At 38.4% G+C, this 21934-nt stretch overlaps 1 protein-coding gene across 1 annotated transcript in view; it reads left to right on the top strand.

The window, feature by feature from the left end:
• Khdrbs2 (KH RNA binding domain containing, signal transduction associated 2) overlaps window positions 1-21934 on the top strand; it is a 471528-nt gene that overhangs the window by 445349 nt on the left and 4245 nt on the right. The window contains exon 8 of the mRNA XM_052192875.1: window positions 12610-12668. Within this exon, the coding sequence (XP_052048835.1) occupies window positions 12610-12668 (59 nt within the window). The remainder of the gene's footprint in view (window positions 1-12609; window positions 12669-21934) is intronic.

Consider the following 21934-nt stretch of genomic DNA (forward strand, 5'->3'; position numbering starts at 1 on the left):
GCATCAAAATCACTGCAAGCAAAATTTAAATGTCTGTACACCAGCCAAGGAGCGTTGAATCAGAAGGTGAATCTTCATTTTAGCATAGTGTCATATGTATTAGGTATTAGTAGAGTCATTGCTATAGATGAGGTGGAGCTTTGAAACCTGAAAGAGCTCTGATGTGGGGAGATACTCTGCGAGGAACCATGAGAACAGGCCCACAGAAGCAAGTGTGACAGGAGAGTAAGTTGATGGCCCCTTCCAGAGAAGGTGACTGTTGACCTGGATCCTAGGGGAGGAGGAAAACCTTAGACGCAAAGATTTAAGACAACCATAGTCAGAAGTCTGCCTTCCTGCCTCACTGCGCCATGTACAGACACCGTGTATGTTGACAGGGGAAGGAGGACGAAAAGACTAGGCAGGACTGGAACCTAGAGAGCTGTGCTTTATTTATACTCAGGAACTGCCGCTCACAGTCCAGTCTGTAACTCAAGAAAAGGAAGTCTGAAAATATAAAGCCACAAGTCACTTCAAATATGCTGCGGCCATGGTGTGGGAAGACACCTGATTCGAATTCTGATTCACCGTTTCACAAGAAATCTATATACTTTTAAAATTTTTTAATGTTAGTGTCCTTTACTCATATTTTATACTCCAACCAGTTTCCCCTCGCTCCCCTCAAGCCAATCTCTTCCTAGCACCTCCCCTCTCCTCCAGATCCACTCCTCATCCACTCTGCCTCTGCTTAGGAAAAGCAGGCCTCTTAGAGACATCAGTCAAGCCAGCATAACAAGCTAGGATAAGACCAGGCATATATCATCATATCAAGGTTTGGATGAGGCAACCTAGCTTACAGAAAAGAAGCCCACACATAGGCAAAAGAATTAGGGACAGACCCTGATCCCACTCTTAGGAGTCACTCAAGAACACCAAACTACCCAGCCATAGCATTTTCACAGAGGAGCTAGGTCAGACCCTTATAGGCTCCCTGCTCTCTGAGAGACCCCATGATTCCCATTGAGCTTTTCAGTGAGCCATGATCTTGGTGGGTCCCTGACCCCTCTGGTTCACTGATAGTTCGTCTCCCTCCTCAGCAGAACAGCCAGAGCACTGTTTGGCTGTAGCACTCTGTATCTGCTCCCATTTGTTTCTGGATAATGTCTCTCTAGTCTCTGATGGTGATTCCGTGAGGCTCCGGTTGAAATCTGCATACTTCTAATGTTTAACAGTAAGCATGTTTTATGATGCTTTTACCCATGAGCAATACAAGACTTGCCTGGCATCTGTCGCATGCTGTTTCTGGGATGAATGTAGCCTCACATGTTGACCAAAAAAAAAAAAATCCCTTTTGTAAATGTATGTGTTTCCTCCTCAGACTCAGTTATGTATGTGTGTCTTAACTTCCAAAGTATGGTGTGTGGAAATAGCTCTTGCATTGGGACTAAGTGGATTAAGAACATTACTCAGCACAGGGGAGAATGTTTGTGGTTTGAATGATGAATCACAGTTGCTAGACAGGCACAGCATCTCGCTGTTTTCAGTCTCATTGTAACCTACTGTATTTAAATAAATAGGAACAATACCAATGCTTATAGCACTGAAATCCTATTGACACATGTGAAATATGACTCAGCCAAAAAATATGTGTATGCAGTTTAAGTTGTGTCTGTTTCAAGCCAGAGTTGAGTAACATCTAAGTATTTGTACCAAAGGCATATAACAGTGCACTTAACAGTGTCATGTGCCATACACCCTAATTAATGAGTCATTTGATGGTCTTGTGTCTGAAAATAATTGCTACATTCTAATAATAATTTTGTGTAACTAGACAGAAGATTAATGTTCTCATTGTAAACTTTCTCACACTTCACTTATGCAAGAAAGGGTCAAAAAAGCCAATGATAATAAACTAAATTGGGAGCAGAGGATAAAATTGTGCCTTGTAAGAGGATTTTATTTGTAAAAATGCATGAGTGGTGCTAGATCTGCAAACAGTGGCACACAGAAACCTATTTCTCTACCGCTTGCTGTGCCGTACCCTGAAAATACCCACTTTATGTAATGGAGATTGTTACCAAGCTGATGATAATTCTACACTGGATGCCTTACATAGATCATCTGTCTTCATCCTTAATCTATAAGCAGAACAAATATGTCACTTACCTCATGAATAATCAGCCTATATTTCATCCTATGAACACTGATTACCATCAAGTGAAACTTAGGGAGGCATGTATAGCTATTTAATGTCTCAGAATATTTCAACCTGAAATCCTCCTTGGCACTTCAACCTTTATGAATACTAAAAAGCCAAGCCATGTGGCTGTACTTTCATTGGTGGGAGAATCTCTCATTAACAGCAGTCGAGCCCATGATATATTGTGGGCACTTTACAGAGTTATCACAGGTTATGCCCTTCATACTTGAGGGTTATAAAATTATTACTGATAAAAGTGAACTCTGGAGTACAAAGAGATTAAATAATGTTTCCAAAGTGGCATAGTCATCAAAACATAAAAGGGAATCTCTCAGCACAATCTTATGCTGTATTGGAGAAATTCATTCTTCCTACTGGAAATAATAGAAGACTCCCCGAATTTGTGAATATTTGGGAATACCCATCAGAACCAGGATCTAACATAAGAGTGATAAGGTATTTGATAGAGTATCCCTGCCAGTGATGGTCCCTTAACGTTCAGAATGCTACTGAAGTACATACATTGACCTACATGTTTTACTCAGTGATCTTTACAGATCTCCCATTTCCCTAACCTGGCATTCCCCTAGCCTGGGGCAATGAGCCTTCACAGATCCAAGGGCCTCTCCTCTCATTGATGTCCACCTAGGTCATCCTCTGTTTTCCATGCTGATAGAACCATGGGCCCCTCCATGTGTACTCTTTGGTTGGTGGTTAAGTACCTGAGCGCTCTAGGGGATACTGGTTGATCCATATTGTTGTTCTTCCTGTGGGGCTGCAAACCTCTTCAGCTTCTTCAGTCCTTTCTCCATTTCCTCCATTGAGGACCCTGTGATCAGTCCAATGGTTAGCTGCAAGCATCTGCATCTGTATTGGCCAGGCTATGGCAGAGCTGTTTAGGAGACAGCTATATCAGGCTCCTGCCAGCTAGTGATTGTTGGCATCCACAATAGTGTCTGGGTTTGGATCCCAGATGGGGCCAGTTTCTGCATGGTCTTTCCTTCAGTCTCTGCTCCACACTTTGTCTCTATATTTCCTCTCATGGTTATTTTGCCCCCCCCCATCTAAGAAGAACCAAAGTATTCACACTTTGGTCTTCCTTTTTTGTGAGCTTCATGTGGTCTATGAGTTGTATCTTGGGTATTCTGAGCTTTTGGGCTAATATCCACTTACCAGTGAGAACATACCATGTGTGTTATTTTGTGATTGGGTTACCTCACTCAGGATGATGCTTTGTAGTTCCATCCATTTGCCTAAGAATTTCATGAATTTATTGTTTTGAATAGTTGACTAGTACTCCTTTGTGTAAATGTACCACATTTTTTGTATCCAATTCCTCTGTTGGGAGACATCTGGGTTCTTTCTAGCTTCTGGCTATTACTAATAAAACTGCTATGAACAAAGTGAAGCATGTGTCCTAATGCTAAGTGTAGTTGCATCAGTATTACATAGCTTCAGATGTGATGTTCAGAAAATTGCATTATTTTTAAACATGTTAATTTGCCTAAATATAGCAATCACTTTTTTCTTTATATGTACCAAAGTACCATGCTTGATTTTTTATATAAAAGAAAAATGAAATTAATACTTAAACTGACCTTAATCATAATAAAATGTGGTGTTTATACTTTTATTTATATTTCAGAATGCTGCGCCATCATTATGTGTCTTTCATTTATTCTGTTTTTGAAGTCACTTAAGAGGACCAATGAATTCTGTATAAACACAGCCTGATTGTTGCAGTCTCAATTTCTTAACATTCTATCTCATATTTTATAAAACATAAAGGGAAGGGTTTCTCAGCTCAGTTACAATTATAGAAGTGTTAGTTAAAATTAGGACATTATTAGTGATTGAGAGCTTAGTTATTATCGTGACCATACTGAATCTAATTTTTCTAAGACCTGCAATATACAAAATCTGAATTTTCTTATGATTTGCTCAAACAATACCTATTTATTAGCATTTTATATTTAAATGGCTTTAGTATTAGCAAATATTTGAAAAATGAAATAAATGGGAAAATTGGAATATAAGAGATAGGATCCTTAACAGAATAATTTCTCACAAATTTTAGCTATAATAAATCAAAAAGGAAAAGAGTGGTTTTGTTGTTGTTTTTATCCTCTCTCTCTATCTCTCTTTCTCTCTCCCTCTCTCTTTCTCTCTCTCCCTCCCTCTCCCCACCTGTGTGTGTGCATGTATACTACTACTGCTCCGTTGCTCTCAATGCAAGCAGATGTCTTTCCTCTATCCCATCTCTTCCAGAAAAATACTTCAATATTCCTGATACTGAAATACAATGATCTCCTTCTTAACTTCTTTTTAATCCATCGTTCATTCATCCATTCAACAATGAGTGTTAACCACAAAGGAAATCTTTTATTGTCAGCTTTGTTAAGTGAGGTGTGGGTTAAAATTACATAGTAGAGAGTCCTATAGTTGAGTGTGAGTCGCTGAGCAAAGCTTGCCCACGAGATGAAGGGTTTGTAAGAGTCCACCTCTCCACACAAGGACTCCGGTTGTTGGGAGGCTAATACTAATGACCTGTAAAAGTGGGATGAATAGCTGATTTCTCCAGCCAGCATCAGGAGAGGCCAACAGAAATAGAAGAAAGGAGATTTACTCTCACATACATTTTAATGAATTTGGAGTATCGCTCTGCATGTCTTAGATGGCACCAAGGAACACTGAGCCAGGCAGTGTCATAGGAAGGAAGGAAAGTACTGCCTGTTTCGGAGGAGATAACAAGAACTATTCTATTATTAGGTCCTCTTTCTAGTCATCAACTATGAGTGGCGTTTCTTCTTTCCGTTGTTAAAAAAAAATACACACCATTCCCTCAATACAGAATATCTCAGCTTCTAATTACTGGAACTAGCTCAAAACACAGGATCTCTGAGATGTACATATCTCCATGATCAGTTAGGTACTGAGGGGATTCTGTAAGGTCTGGTACCTTGTAAAATTCTCAGCACAGGATTCTTCCTACCTCTCCCCAGACAAGGCACCTGGTATAAAGTGATCAGAAAGGAACATATTAGGTATTCTAGAAGCTATGATTGTGAAAACAGGAGACAGTGAAGACTCAGTAGCCATAACAGTAAATGAAATAGAGCCAAGGAGAGATGTGAGAGTGGTGATAAATGTTTCTGATTAGCGCATCTGGCAATTCTGATGCTCTTTTCTGGGAACCATGGCAGCTCTCCAGGAAGGTTCCCCTGCATCTTCCTGGGGAATGTATGTATTCATATGCCGATCTAAAGGGAATACATCAACATTTTTCCTTTTTGGAGACTTTGCAGTTTGTATATTTTCCTTCCTACTGGAAGACGTGCAAGGACTGTTCCCAAAACCATCAATGTTGGGGAACCTAATGGAAAAGTGTGATGATACCTGAAAGCAATATTAATCATGTCTTGCTGTTGGAATACCGAAAATGCAACTTCTCAATAAGGTCTACATTTCCAAAACATCTATCAATCTAAATTCTAGAGCTAGCACACACCAGATAGAGTCAGCCAGCCTCTCTCAGCAAAATGTTCTTCACCCTTCTGTCTTTTTTTAAAGCAATATTTAAAACATTTGTTTTTCTTAAAAAACTGTGAGTTAAGCAACGCTGTAGAGTGAAGTTTCTTCTTGTAGAAAGTCTGAAGCTGCAGTGCTGCCCATGGCACAGGCTGCCACATGCCCGGCATTGTCCTTACTCATGGAGCCAGTGCTTGACCATCAGTAAGAAAGTTAAGGTGCTCTCCAGCTCCATCCATTTGTCTAAGAATTTCATGAATTCATTGTTTCTAATGGCTGAATAGTACTCCATTGTGTAAATATACCACATTTTTTGGAAAACATCATACTAAGTGAGGTAACCCAGTCTCAAAAGATCAATCATGGTATGCACTCACTGATAAGTGGATATTAGCCTAGAAACGTTGAATACCCAGGACATAATCCACAAATTAAATGATGTCCAAAAAGAATGGAGGAGTGGGCCCCTGGTTCTGGAAAGACTCAGTGCAAGAGTATAGGGGAATTCCAGAACAGGGAAGTGAGAAGGGGTGGATGGAAGAATAGGGGGACGGAAGAGGGCTTATGGGACTTGCGGGGAGTGGGGACCCAGAAAAGGGGAAATCATTTGCAATGTAAATAAAAAATAATAAAAAAATAAAATCCAAAAAAAAAAAAAGAAAGTTAAGGTGCACAAATCCAAGAGAAGGAGATTGTTCTTAAATCTGAAATGAACTTGCTTTTCCCATTATATCTGCATACACCTTGGCTTCTTTGTTTTGTCTCTAAAGTACATATAGCCAGAAGGGTATCTGGGCATGCTCATTGCTTAAGAACTCTTTGTCAAAGTAAAGCTCTTCCTATGGAAATAACTCTGAGTAAACAAAGAGCCAGGCCCTACTAAGTCCATTATGACAGTTAGCCATCATTTTCTATGGCTTTCCATTGTGTGTCTTATAATCTGAAAGAGACAATTCCCTCTTGGTATGATTATGTCTTTCATGAGAAACAATAATTGTGGTTTCTTAATAATAGTCTTTCTCCTTGACTTCCACTGGCTTAATCAATGCAAATCTTGATGATGGCCAAATGATGTGATGTAGTAATGGCAGCAGATAATGTTCGGCAATACTGTCCAGAGACAGTATATTCCTGGAAGTAGAACCAGGGATTTATTCAAAGAAAAGCTCTTACCAATGTCAGCATCCTCCCCTTCCAGTGTTGATCATTAAATCAATTTCTCATGTCTGTCACATTGTAAGTCTCAGAAACTTAACTCAATGTCTAACAGGAATTTGCAGACTCTGTATGAGGACCCTGAAATAGTTTGTATCCTTCCTTTTGTTTTTAATGTTTATTTTTATTTTTAGCATGCATATACATGTAGGAGTGGAGAGATAGATAGATAGTAGATAGATAGATAGATAGATAGATAGATAGATAGATAGATAGATAGATAGATAAATGCGGGTGTCTACAGAATCCAAAAGAGAATGCCAACTTACAGGACCAATGGCCTCTCCTTTCATTGATGTCTGAAATGGTCATCTTCTACTACATATGTAGCTGGAGCCATGGGCCCCTCCGTGTACTCTTTGGTTGATGGTTTAGTCCCTGGGAGCTCTGGGGGTACTGCTTTTTTTATATTATTATTCTTCCTGCAGGGCTGCAAACCTTTTCAGCTCCTTGGATCCTTTCTCTAGCTGCTCCATTGGGGACCCTATGCTCATTCTATTGGTTTGTTGTGAGCCATGGGTATTTTGATCCACTTTCCAATAGGGGAATGCAAGTCAGGAAATTGGGGGTGGGGGAAGGAGGAGGAGGGGGGGATGGGATAAGGGGTTTTCAGAGGGGTGATGCAGAAAGGGGATGCCATTTGAAATTATCTAATAAATAAATATCTAATAAAAAAGCAAATATCTAATAAAAAAGCAAAAAGAAAGAAAGATGAAAAATATCTGTGGGGAAAAAAGGAAGTTCTAGTTAGAGGTGGTTGTGAGCCAGTGGACTTAGCTGCTGGGAGCCTAATTCATATTCTTCTGTAAGAAGACCTTGATTCTGAACTGCTGAGTCATCTCGTCAGCCCAAGTGTGAATCATTTCTATTAAGATATATGTATGAAAGAAGATAGAGATGGTCAGTTACCAGTCGGTGCCATTAACTTTCTATGATAGAGAGATGGGGAGAATATCTATCGTTCAGCATTATTTTAAAAGCTTCTGTGTAAATACTGAAAGCAGCAAGGGTGGGCTAAGAAATTTTATCTTTTTGTAGCTCCTCTTACAAAAAAATTACAGTTGTTCACTATAAATGGCATCCTGGGAAAATAAATGCAATCAAATGTCTCTATGTTTCTCATTACTTTCTAAAGTATAGACTTTTCTTTCTGTGCCTTTACTTTCAGTAACATTTTCGATACTTGATCTGTTACTATCTAGAGGATTCTCTTGAAGAGTAAGATCCACGCTCACAAAGCACATCATTCTAGTTCCTTTTGTGTTTTCTTTTTACCTAAAATTCGACACCTATATCAATCCTTAAATTTTATATACCATTTGATATTTGGTATGAAATTATTTTCTTGCCATTGTGCTCTCTACCTAAAGGGATTTGGGGCTGGGAACGGAGCTCTTTGATGGAACACTTGTTTAGTGGGTTCAAGGTCTGACGTTGCCAATTAAAGGAATCAATAATACTAAGATATTTAATTAATGTAATATTCAAGTAGATGACAATGGATTATAGATAATTTAAACCAGGGAATTGTTTAGGCAAAACATGATATTCATAACTAAAGTATAGACTTTTCTTTCTTACTCTAGAGCCTATAAGAATAGTAAAATGTAAGAATTATCAAAATGTGTATTCTTTTGTGAATGGGTTACCTCACTTAGGAAGATATTTTCCAGTTCCAACCATTTGCCTAAGAATTTCATGAATTCATTGTTTTTAATTGCTGAGTAGTATTCCATTGTGTAAATATACCACATTTTCTATATCCATTTCTCCATCGAGGGACATCTGGGTTCTTTCCAGCTTCTGGCTATTATAAATAAGGCTACTATGAACATAGTGGAATATTTGTCCTCATTGCATGCTAGGGAATCCTCTGGGTATATGCCCAGGAGTGGTATAGCAGGGTCCTCTGGAAGTGTCATGCCCAGTTTTCTGAGGAACCGCCAGACTGATTTCCAGAGTGCACCATTCCCAAGAAGAAGGAAGGAGAGGGCCCTGGTCCTGGAATGGCTTGATACAGCATTGTAGGGGAGTACCAGGACAGAGAAGTGGGAGGGGGTTGATTGGGGAATGGGCAGAGGGAAGAGGGCTTATGGGACTTATGGGAGGGGTGAACCAGGAAAGGGGAAAGCATTTGGAATGTAAACAATATAGAAAAAAATAGTTTTCTGTCTGTTTTTCAAAAAAAAAAAAAGAATTATCAAAGTGATAACTTCTAATTCTTGTATATTATTCTTAAGATGTCTTAAGATTCTTGGGACTGCATTATGCCCAAGTCTGTAATTACCCTCCTATAGACAATGAACTCCTCCTGCATGTCATAAATCTGGAGAGGCTGTCACATACCAACCAGTGCTACAGAAAATCAGCCTGGGACACTGACAGACAGTAAATCAGGGAGAAGCAAATACGCAAAAGCTAGAAGCCTAAGCAGAAGTGGAAAGTAGATGCTGAGGACATGAGCATGCAGTCGTTGTGTTAGGTGAAAACAGGCTAAGATTGGCAAGTGCCACGCTGAATAAACAGTGGGTATGTGGCTGTATGCTCGTCGGAATGACCAGGAGAACCTATTGGAAATGACAGATGTCATTTACAAACGTGGAAAGAAAGTAAAACTGAACATTTAGGAAAAGCATTTTCTATATAATGGGTCAGCAGCTGTGAAGACACTGCACAGTAGTATGTCTCCATAATTCGAGAACTTTCTTTGGCATGATGTGCCCTGAATTGAATAAGGAAGGGGGAAGTGACAGAGTGCAGCCTGATAACAGACTTTTATAACTTTTTTGCCTTCTTCCCCACCCCACCCCCCACAAAGGACATTGGGAAGACATCTGTGGATTTTTAGTAGAAAACTCAGATGATTTAACTTATCAATAAAAATGACTGCTATGTAGAAAAGTAGACAGATGAAAGTGAGGGGAGCACAAAAAGCAGTTAGCGAGAGGTTGCATCATTTGAGAGAGAAATGGCAAACTCTTTTGCTACAGCTGCAACTGTGGAAATGTTGGGGTATGTTCAGGTTGTGAACATATTTGCAAGTGGAAATGAAGGAATTTGCCATTCAGGTTGAACATCACACATGAGATAAGAAATAGAAGCCCACATATTACCACTTGAGTGACAGTAACATACTTCCAGTAATAATGATAGAAGAATGTGAAATAAACAGGGACGAGGTGGGAAGAAAACCATTTTAATTTTTGAATTTGTAAAAGTGCATTTGACAAATGAATAGAAATAGACAGTGGACTGTCAGACATTTGAGAGCAAAGGGGAAGTGCAGAAGGTGGAGATGTATTTTAAAAGTCCTAAGAATAGAGTGGGTGTTTAAATATAGCCACCAATGAGCTTGTTCTTAGAACAGAAAAGAAAACATTTCTAATAAATGGATGAGAGTAGGTAGTCAGAAAATAAAAAGCTTACTAATACAGAAAATTGAAGAAATGAGTTAGACATACCTCAAAGCAAGGAGAGCATGTAAAGGAGCATGAATGACCAATGGTGTCACATGACTTTAAAGAGAAATGACACGGAAATGGTATTGTATTTGAAAACATCAGGATCTGCATAAGAGTTCTTTTAGTGGAGTCATGGCAATAGCAGCCTGATGTCATCAAACAGAAACTAGGAAGGGCACTGGGAAACCTCACAGGGAGAGGGCTAATCACAGCAAAGGATAGATGCCAACTGAAATGAGGTCTGTGACAGGAAGTAGCAGTGCCTTGGGGCCAAGCAGGAAACTACTGTGAGCGAGGAAGACTTTGTGATCCTTTAAAGAGAAACAGAACCCAGTGCCATTTTCATAGTTATTGAATAGGGAAAGACTGAGGGAAAGTAAATAGATTAAATAGTTGACATGGCTATAGACCAGAAAAGAAGATACATATTTCTAAACTTGTCAATAGTAAAGGCCACACACATCAGATCACCAATGCGATCTTTTCCTTAAAACTAGACTCTACATCTTTTCTCTCACCAATTTTTGAAGCTTTAGACTTGTGTGTGAAGAGAAATTTAATGTGTCAAATAAGAAGTGAAGACCAACATAAATATTCCATAAATAAATAAATAAATAAATAAATAAATAAATGACAATGGATGGATATATGATAGATAGATAGATAGATAGATAGATAGATAGATAGATAATTTATTATATATAAGTATACTGTAGCTGCCTTCAGACACTCGAGAAGAGAGCTTTACAGATGATTGTGAGCCACCACGTGGTTGCTGGGATTTGAACTCATGACCTTTGGAAGAGCAGTCTGTGCTCTTAACCACTGAGCCTTGTCTCTAGCAGTTTGGCAGTTCCTCAGAAAACTGGGCATCATACTACTCTAGGACCCTGTTATACCACTCCTTGGCATATACCCAGAGGATTCCCCAGCATCTAATAAGGACAAATGCTCCACTATGCTCATAGCAGCCCTATTTATAATAGCCAGAAGCTGGAAAGAGCCCAGATGTCCCTCAATGGAGGAATGGATACAGAAAATGTGGTATATATACACAATGGAATACTACTCAGCTATTAAAAACAATGAATTCATGAAATCCTTAGGCAAATGGGTGGAATATCATCCTGAGTGAGGTAACCCAGTCACAAAAGAACACACATGGCATGCACTCACTGATAAGTGGATATTAGCCCAGAAGCTTGCAATACCCAATACACAATTCACATATAAATGATGCCCAAGAAGAAGGAAGAACAAAGTATGGATACACTGGTCCTTCTTAGAAGGGGAAACAAAATACCCACAGAAGGAGATAAAGAGACAAAATGTGGAGCAGAGACTGATGGAAAGACCATCCAGAGACTACCCCATCTAGTGATCCATCCCAAATACAGTTACAAAATCCAGACTCTATTATCGATGCCCACAACTACTTGCTGACTGGAGCCAGATATAGCAGTCACCTGAGAGGCTCTGCTAGTGCATGACAAATACAGATGGGAACACTCTCAGCCAGCCATTGAACTGAGCACAGGGTCCCCAATGGAGGAGCTAGAGAAAGGACCCACAGAGCTGAAGGGGTTTGCAGCGCCATAGGAGGAACATCAAGATGAGCCACCCAGTACTCCCAGAGCTCCCAGGGACAAAACCATCAACCAGATAGTGCACATGGTGTTGCCCATGAATCCAGATACATAGGCAGCTGAGGATGGCCTTGTTGGACATCAAAGGGGAGGAGAGACCCTTGGTCCTAGAAAGGCTCCATGCAGGACAGGGAAGTGGGAGGGGGTCAATTGGGGAACAAGGTGAGGGGACAGGAGAGAGCTTATGGGACTTTCGGGGAGAGAGGGAACCAGGAAAGGGAAAATCATTTGAAATGTAAGTAAAGAGTATTTCTAATAAAAAATAAATAAATAAAAGTCTTTGGATATACAGATTCAGAATAAAAAGACAGACAGATAGATAGATAGATAGATAGATAGATAGATAGATAGATAGATAGATAGATAGATAGATGATAGAAAGATAGATGATAATGATAATGCAATCATAATACTTTTATCAATAACCTCCATTTTAATCATTGTGCATTTCTTTTAAAATTGTTTTTATGGCTGAAGGTTCAAAATATGAAGGCCATATTTTGACTTGAAATTTCATGTGAAGTTCTGGGTTGGTTCTCCTGCTTACAGAATCATTGACTTCTGTCTAAATCTGTTGCAGTGTGCCTGAATACTATGACTATGGTCATGGAGTGAATGAGGATGCTTATGACAGCTACGGTAAGACCCTTTCCTTACTATGGGTAAGAGATCAGAACACCCATCTTGTCTCTGACAACTCAGAAATTATTTCTATATCCAACGCACTGCCCCATTTTCACAGAAGTGTCCGCTACATTAATTTATGTTATTCCACAGTAAGATTTGACTTACAGAACCAGTGTAGAAAATTGGACAGATCAGTTTTGATCAAAATTTCAAAAGAAATTAATCACAATCATAGATCATTTCCACTTCATTGGTGAGCATGTTCCATCACGCCCATTGTCCAGTCCGTGGTGTAACCTCAATATTGTGTCATTCCTTTTGTCACAAAGATATCAGTGTAATCTACATTTAAAATATATTTAGACTTGAAAGATCAGAAATATTTTTATCATATGATTTTGAAATTATTTCTCCATCATATGTAACTCTTAAAATCCCAAATAACATTTTTCTTATATGTATTAAGAAACAGTCAATAAAATATTAGTATGTAAAATTGATTTTAAAATGTACTGTTATTGAATTGAGTATCACTAAAAATTAATCATAATTCTATCTAGCAATACTTGCTGACTGCTTATGATCTATCAACATAATATCACATTGTGATGGGTGGTGTCTGATTCTACAAAATGTTTATTAAACAGGTTTGCCTTGAAATGACATTTAGAAATGTATAGTCTTGGACTTTTGTTGAACAAGGCTCCCTCTTCCTCTGATAGAGAATGAAGAAGACAATGAGTTTGAAATGCCATATCATAGAAGTGTAATGCCATGTCAGGATGTAGAAAGAAAGGCACAAATGGTTGTGGAGTAGGGGGAGGAAAACACAGAAGACCAGCCAGGTGGGGGAAAGAAAACACAGATGGTCAGGTGGGGAGAGGGATAGATGGTCAGGTAGGCAGGTAGGGGAAGGAAAGCACAGATGGTCAGGTGAGGGGAGGGATAGATGGTCAGGTAGGCAAGTGGGGGAAGGAAAGCACAGATGGTCAGGTGAGGGAAGGAAAACATAAAGATTACAAAATGGAATCATGCTTGGAAGCAGTCATTACTTAATAATGCAATGCCACACCCAGCAAGAGAACATATCACTGTGTCCCATGCACAGCAAAAGTTGATGCCCTCCATATAAATTCTTACACATTTATTCATTTTATGTGAACATATCAAGCAATTTATGACAAATAAGTCAGAATGAAAGTATAGCTCTGAGACTCCTCCTCTGTCTTTGTACTTCATCAATAGTCGGAACTTCACTCAGTGCTGATATCACATGTGGGTGCTTACTGTGACTCAGGACTAAGCAAATCCTAAGGAAGTCTATATCTAATGAAAATGCCCCTGATTACAAAGTATGGGATCTGGGAGTATAGGTTACATTAGAAGGCTTGACTACAGATCTGAATAAGTGGGATTCAAAGGAGAAGTAGGGAAGAAAAAAGGTATAGACATATCTTCCATATGATAGTCTCCATCAGCATCTTATAGGAACAATCTCTCACACCTGCATTTTAGAGATGAGGATCTAAGGCTGTAGCATTAAGTAATTTCCCTTCATTGAACAATTCACATGAAATGCAATGCCAAAGTGACTGATTGGTGTTCTTTCCCCAAAAATGCTAGCAATGATTCTGGAAGCGAGAAGAGAATCTAGCACTTTAATTCTGGCAAGGTCACCACTACCCATTTAGGTTGAGATACAAGGCTAAACACCCCATGAGATCTACAGTTCCCTCGATTCAACAATGACAACAAAAATAACTATACTTATCTTCCAACCCTGTCTCTTCTTGAACTGGAATCATGCAACATGCCTTGCCCAAATTTCTACTGAAGATGATCAATGAATAAAATACACACTTCCTTTTTCTGCTTTTATCATAGAGAATGCTACAGTGTAGCTTTCTTTGGTCAATCTAGATCCAGGATCATCTGTCACCTCCCATCATTTTCCTCAAGTTTAACCAAAATGAGATCAAAATAATGTATCTAACATGCAATCAGAGCCAAGATCAGTGCCCCGTCTGTCTTGGCCTCTGTGCCCAGTAGGTCCATATATTTGTGCCTAATTAATAGGAACTGTTTGGGAAGGATCCTTGTTGGAGGAGGCATGTCACTGGGGACAGGCTTTGAGGTTTCAAAAGATTTGTGCTGTTGTTGTTCCTACTGTACTCCTGCATATTCTCTCTCTCTCTCTCTCTCTCTCTCTCTCTCTCTCTCTCTCTCTCTCTCTCTCTCTCTCCTCTCTCTCTCATTTGCTTACCAAGACATGGTTCTCAGCTGTTCCTGCCTCAACGCCTTTGTCCTTCCATCATGGACTTTAACCCTCTGAATCCATAAGCCCAAATTAAACACTTTTTTCTAAGTTGCCTTTGTCACTTTGTTTCTTATCACAGAAAAAAAGTAACCATGATAACCCCCGTGATCCATCCCCTTTGTCTGTCCCCAGAAATGTTGGTGATGACATTGCCAAGGCAATCTGTGTTTAGAAAGGTCTCTAGGCAACAGGATCATAGATAACACCTGCAGGGGTGTTGAGAAAGCCCAGCTAGTTTAAAGGCCACTGGAGAGCATATTTTGCACATAGGTACTGGTAGGTGTGAGCATTGTGATGCTTTCTTTACAAAGTATATTGTGTTTCTATTGCTCCCATTGTTTTCAGTTCAGAAATAGATGAATGCATACATATTATACCAGATTACAATCGTTATGAGTTTAGAACCTAGAACTTAGAAAACAAGTGTTCCAAAATAGTATAATGCTGTTCACAGTTAGACAACATTACTTATTTAATAATGTTTAAGTTACAATGCTATCACATGTATTCCTGGGTGGGAAGACTACAAATCTCCTAATATATTTTTTCTAATGAGGAATATATTATTATTCATGAAATGTCTTGATATTTTCAGTGAAGTCACTAGTTTTCAGAGTTGATACATCAGTTTGAGGAAAATAGCTCCCATGTTTTCTTTATGGAATCACATGCACTGGAATTAGTGCTGTATTTGGTGATATGCAGCAGGATGGTTTGTGAAGAGATGAAATATTAGTTTCTAAAAAAATTCCATCAGGAACAAAATGAACAGACAGTTCTCAGAAGAAGAAACACAAATGGCCAATAAACACTTGAAAAAAATAGCCACCATCTTTATCCATCAGAAGGATGAAAATTGAAAATACTTTAAAATTTTATCCCACCCATAAGAATGGAAAATATCATGAAAAAAATGAAAACAGATGTGAGTATATGAGGAAAGAGAAACCCTTCTTCACTGCTGGTAGTAGCATTAACTTATGGAGCCACTACTGAAATAATGAGGTTTCTCAGAAAAATGCAAGTAGAATCACCACATCACATGGCCCATTTTGTATCACTCTGGGCTATATACCCAAATGTCTCTTTATTACAGAGACACTTGAACATCACTATTATTTCTGCCAGATTCACAGCAGCTAAGAACACAAGGCAGGATGACCATCACAGAATAACGAAAAATTTAGCAGCTATACATGGTAAAGTTTTATTGAGCTGAAAATGAAAATGAAATCATGATATTTGAACACAACTGGAAATCAATATATAGAGTGAGATAAGCTAAACTCAGAAGAACAGACATCACAAATGCTCTGATGTGTGGGTATATGTGTGTGTGTGTGTATGTGTGTGTGTGTCCATGATAAAGGAAGAGGGATCTTAAGCGGAGCATATGCAAGGTGCAAAGACAGTAATAGTATGCATGTACACAAAGAAGAAGGGGAAACCATTGGGACCAGCAAGAGTTGGGAGCAAGGGCATGAGAAAGGGATTAGGTAAGAGACCAATACTAGACATGGTTGATGATGGCATATGAAACCTATTGCCTTGTATGTCCATTAAAATATCATTTAAACACAAAGATTTTTCTCATTTTACTGTTCTGTAAAAGTATTTTCTTCTGCTTCTCTATCAGTAGCACTGTACTATGATAAATATCGATTTTAATGTACTGCACACAAATTGCAATAATTAACTGTTCATATGTTCATTTGAAATTGGTATGCTCTCTTTTGCATAATCATAGAATAAAGTAAATTGACATCAATCATGTATTGTGAGAGTGAAGTTCTGAAGATTCTACTGCACTCATACTCTGTGTAGGGGAAAACAAGACCCAAGAAAATACAAGAAATATAGGGACTCAGCACCCAAATCTCAAAGGCTAGTTAAGATATATATATATCATGAGAATTCAGATTTTGGTATAAAATGTTATACACCAAGTTATCAAGATTATGGATTATGTTGATAATTGTTGATAAGTGATTCATCTTATAACAACAAAGTAGTAAGATGGTAAGAATCTTTTCTTATAACATCTAGATTTTTTTCTTTTATTATTGAAAATAACTTTTTGATACAATGTGTTCTAATTAGACTTTCCTCACTCTTAAAAAATAAGAAAAAATTCCACAGGAAACACACACACAGACACAAGCAAATACTAAAACAAAACATCAAAACACAAAGCAAGATGGTAATATTTACAAACACAGGAAAAAGATGATCCAAATGCCCATTCAAGTCAAACTCCATGTACCTCCTGTATATTATTATCCATTTGTATCCTCTAGTTAATGAACTGTAGACAGTCTTGTAGGTTAATACTCTTTATTCCAAGCATACATACATTCATCCCGGATTTCATTTGAATTAGTCTTCCCTTTTACAGTTCCGTTTGGCTTTATGGTGGATACAGACATTAAACTCCAGTGGTTTTTGGTTTTCTCTTATGAAATGGATAGTCAGTTTCCTAGAATGCTCCTTTACCCAATCAACAGTGGGAGGAGTTGACAGTAGGTTGGCCCAGACACCTCCATCTCCTCATGAGGATGACAGAAAGAACCAGAGAATTCATTTTCCTTGAGATTAGCAGCAATAAATGGTCAGCAATATTATCTTTAGAGGGCATCAGAATGAGCTCTGAAAGTAAATTCACAGATAGATTCTCCTTCCCAGGGTTCATGTTCACAGCTGGTTTGAAATGAAACTAAATATCCAATGCTTTCCAATTAACACTTAATTCAGAGTCATAATACATTGTAAGTATGTTTTCAGCTTGATGTTGGACATATGGAATGAATGTATCTTGAAAAATTGGTACACTCTGTAGAATGGCTAAATTGAGCTAAGTAGCATGAACACTACTAGCATGATTTTTTATTGTTATTGTATGTGTGTATATGTGTATGCATGCATGCGTGTGGTAACTGAATATTTACTGATTTACTCTATAGTTTTCAGGAATGCAACATTTTCTTACATATCCAAGACTAGTTTCAAATTGGAGTCATGTAATTCTCCTGTTAAACTACCAAGTAGCTAGGACTCCAAATCTAAGAGTTCATTTATTTACAGTCTATTTTGTTTATCATGAGATGTAAAGATTTTTTTGTGTGTGTGTCCCAGGTCTCATTGATGAAGTAGGAAATATAAACTGTATATTTGTAGATAATATTAAATGCTTTCCTTGCAACACTGTAATACTAGAATTTAAATATAACTAAATATTTAAATGTATTGATTATAAAGATCATGTAACATTTAGTGTATTATCAGATCCTTTTTTATTAAACTAAGATTTGTTACATTATACACTGAATTGATTTTTAGAGAATGAATATTTGACTAATAAGAATTTAAAATTAGTTTCTGCACATCTAAAATATTTTCTAATTAAAACAGAATTACTAAAATTACTTTGGATATGTCTGAATAGCTCATAATTCAATGGGGATGTGTTTTAATTACAGGGCTTAGCTATGCGATGCTTCACATAAGAAACACCCTCTTGCTTCTCTCTGAGATTGGCAGCAATGAATGGACAGCAATATTATCTGCTCAGAGGAAAGAGCTGTTTATTAAAATGTATTTAATGTATGAACTGGAGAGCTAATTATGCATCCATTCGTTAGTAGCATCATAAATGACAGCTGTGTGGAACCAAGAAAGATAATATCAATACAGTCTTGAATGGAAGCATAAAGAAGCTGGGTGCAATACTTCAATCCAGGGCACCCGATTGCCACACTTCACGTCGATTGCAGAACACGCACATCCTCATTTTGTGTTGAGGAGTGAGATGATTATTATCCCAGTGTGAAAATAAGCCTGCATTGATTAATCTGTGCAAACAGCTAAAGAAAATGAAGCCAACTAGCGTTCTTGCCAGCCCTGGGATTGAAGAACAAAAGCCTGCTATACTTAACAATCAATAGAGATACACATTTGAGAAATTGATTTTCCAAAAGATGAGTTTTCTAAAATTACCAAGAACATAAAAGTCACTGAAAAAATATAATACATGCAAACAATTTGTTTGTCCTAGGATTTAATATTGAAATGTTTACGTGTTCCCAAGAATAATATCACAGTTATTTCATCTTAATATAAAATTTTGAAGTCTATTTTTAACTCCAAGACAGCCCACTGAAATTGTGTTCCCAAAGTATTTTGAAGTTCTCATAAAATTAATTTTAGAATAGGCTAATTTCTCTTCTACTATTTAAGAGATTACAATTAAGTAGACATCTCTTACAAGTACCTGTAATCATTTTTAGTGATAGTACCTGGATATCATTTCCCTAAGAGGTGGCACAGTCTAAATAAGCAAGGGTGGGAGATGGTTCAAGCTTGCCAGCATGAAATAAAATGAAAACTGGACGCTGTGGCAATCACACAGTTCCCTGTGATCCCAGCGTCCCTACTCCAGGATTATGGGAAGCAGACTTAAGGAATGAGACTCTACTTACAGGCCAGTTAGGCTGGTTTATTGAACCACGAAGAGACCCTATGTTCCTATCTCAAACAAGATGAAGGACAAATGCTGTAAGACTGTTCTCAGATCTCCATAGGTTTCATACCAGAGGTGATCACATGTACACATACACACACACACATACACACACACATGTATAAATACATGCACCAGAGTCTCATTATTTCATTGCTTATTTGGTAATTTTACATTATTAAGTATATTTAAGATCTCAATTTTGCTTTGAATTATCCACTCTCAAATGCCTATTTTAAGGATGGTAAACTTTAATTTCCTTGGTATGCTGAGAAAAAAAACAATACACACATCTGATTTTCACTCTTGATCAGTGTGTCAAAAGCCTTTTGAGATAAAAATATAGTGGTAAGGATTATTTAAAAGCTCTTTAGATGTCATATGTGGCATACACTTGTGATCCCATTGTTCATGAGTTCAAGGCTACTTTAGGGTACAGTGAGATAGTAATATTTTCTAAATGGTTCCTTTGTAAGCTAAATTTAAGTTTAGGCAGTAGTAGTGCTTATATCTCAGAGGCAACCAACAAACAGAGGAACATGGCAGCACAGTCCTTTAGAGCAGATCATGGAGTATAAGCCTGGTTTTTATTGTTTCTTCCTCCATTTACTAACCGCCTTGTTGAGTGTCTTTCTGAGCCCAAACACTGCATTATAACAGAAAATAGAGGAAAGTGAAAGAAGCAGGAAACTAGAACTTACGTTTTCTTATCAGTGAAGGAATGTAACCATTGCCCACCCTCTTCATTGAACTAAAGGAAAAGAATCATAACATTGCTCTATGTTACCATTTGATTCTGCCCTGTGTTGCTTCTTATCAAGTGCTTGTATACTTTTCTAGTCTGTAGATGAATGCCTCAGCTTTTGGTAGAGTTCAGACTTTGACAAAAAGAAAATAAAGTTTAAGTTCAAGTGAGACCAGTTTCTATATTGCATTCAGTTATCATTTGCTATTTAATTTTCTGCATTCTGTTACATTAACCCTTTTTTCAGTTGTCCTTTTGGCTACATTTTTAATGAGGTTGGACCTGAACTCTACAATAAGAATATACTTCACTACAATCTTTAGGTTCTCTGTGGTACAGGAATGAGTTAAGACAGACTCTTCTGTCACTGACATAGAGAATTTGAGCTATATAGTAAGTTTCAGGTAAATCTGGACAAAAAGATAAGACTTGCTAAGAAAACATCATACCACACAAGAAACAACAAAGGTGGAAAGCTGTATCTCTCCCAACTCAGCCCCTGATCTACACTTCACTCATGATTTAGAGAATTTCTACCAGTAGGAAAACTGTGAAGATTGCTTATGATACTATAAGACTGCATTTGATGCTCAGAAAGTGGCATTGTAATGAATTACAAAAATGGCAAAAGCGCTAATCTTAACATATCCTGTAGGAACAGTCAGGAGACAACTTCTAGGTATAGATTTGTGAGGAGCTTTGTATAAGTGCTTTACAGCCCGGGAAAGTCTTACTCAGCCACACAGCCATGGTGTTGAGTCACATTCCTAATACCCTTAGCAGAATTTGACAGGGAAGGGGGGAGAGATCAGTTTGTGCTCTCTGCTGGCTTAGTGTCTTCAGGGGATGAAAACCTAAGAAGCAGCATTTAAAAGAGGAAAGGTCCAATTGGGCTCCTGGGTTGAGGAAGATCATGGCAGAAGTAAATGATAGAGGGAATGGAGACAGACAGAAAATCAGGAAGGGGGGAATGGGAGGATTTATCTCTGTGGGTGTGCCCTCACTAACTTATTTCCTAGCACGCATTTGGCTATGACCACATTTGTGGGTTAGTCTGGCAATGACTTAACGTTCTGGAACTGGGCAAGTTGCAGAAGCCCTTTTACTTGTAAGCAAGCTTCCATCAGCATTGCACTGGGACGAACACTTCATATCCAAACCACAACCCTCCTATGAGTTATGAATTTCACTTGTTGATCTGCAACAGGACACAAATGAGCAGTATGTGGGTTTATGGTGGGTTTTATGGTGGGTTTAAACCACTTTTCTGAGATTCTTTTTTTAATTAATCATTTTATTTGTTTACATTTCAAATATTATCCCTTCTTCCTGGTTTTCCCCCACAACCCCCATCCCCTTCCCCCCCTTTGCATCTATGAGGGTGTTCCTCCACCCACTTACCCACCCCCACCTCACCACTCTAGCATCCCCCTACACTGGGACATCAAGCCTCCACAGGACCAAGGGCCTCTCCTCCCACTGATGTCAAACAAGGCCATCCTCTGCTACATATGTATCTGGCGTCTTGGCTCCCTCCATGTATTCTCTTTGGTTGGTGGTTTAGTCTCTGGTAGCTCTAGGTGGTCCAGTTAGCTGATATTATTATTTTTCCTATGGGGTTACAATCCCCTTCAGCTCCTTCAGTTCTCCCCCTAGCTCTTCCACTGGGGACCAAGGTTGACTACCAGCATCTCCATTGG

The sequence above is a fragment of the Apodemus sylvaticus genome, chromosome 9, assembly GCF_947179515.1.
Source record: "Apodemus sylvaticus chromosome 9, mApoSyl1.1, whole genome shotgun sequence".
Classification (NCBI taxonomy): domain Eukaryota; kingdom Metazoa; phylum Chordata; class Mammalia; order Rodentia; family Muridae; genus Apodemus; species Apodemus sylvaticus.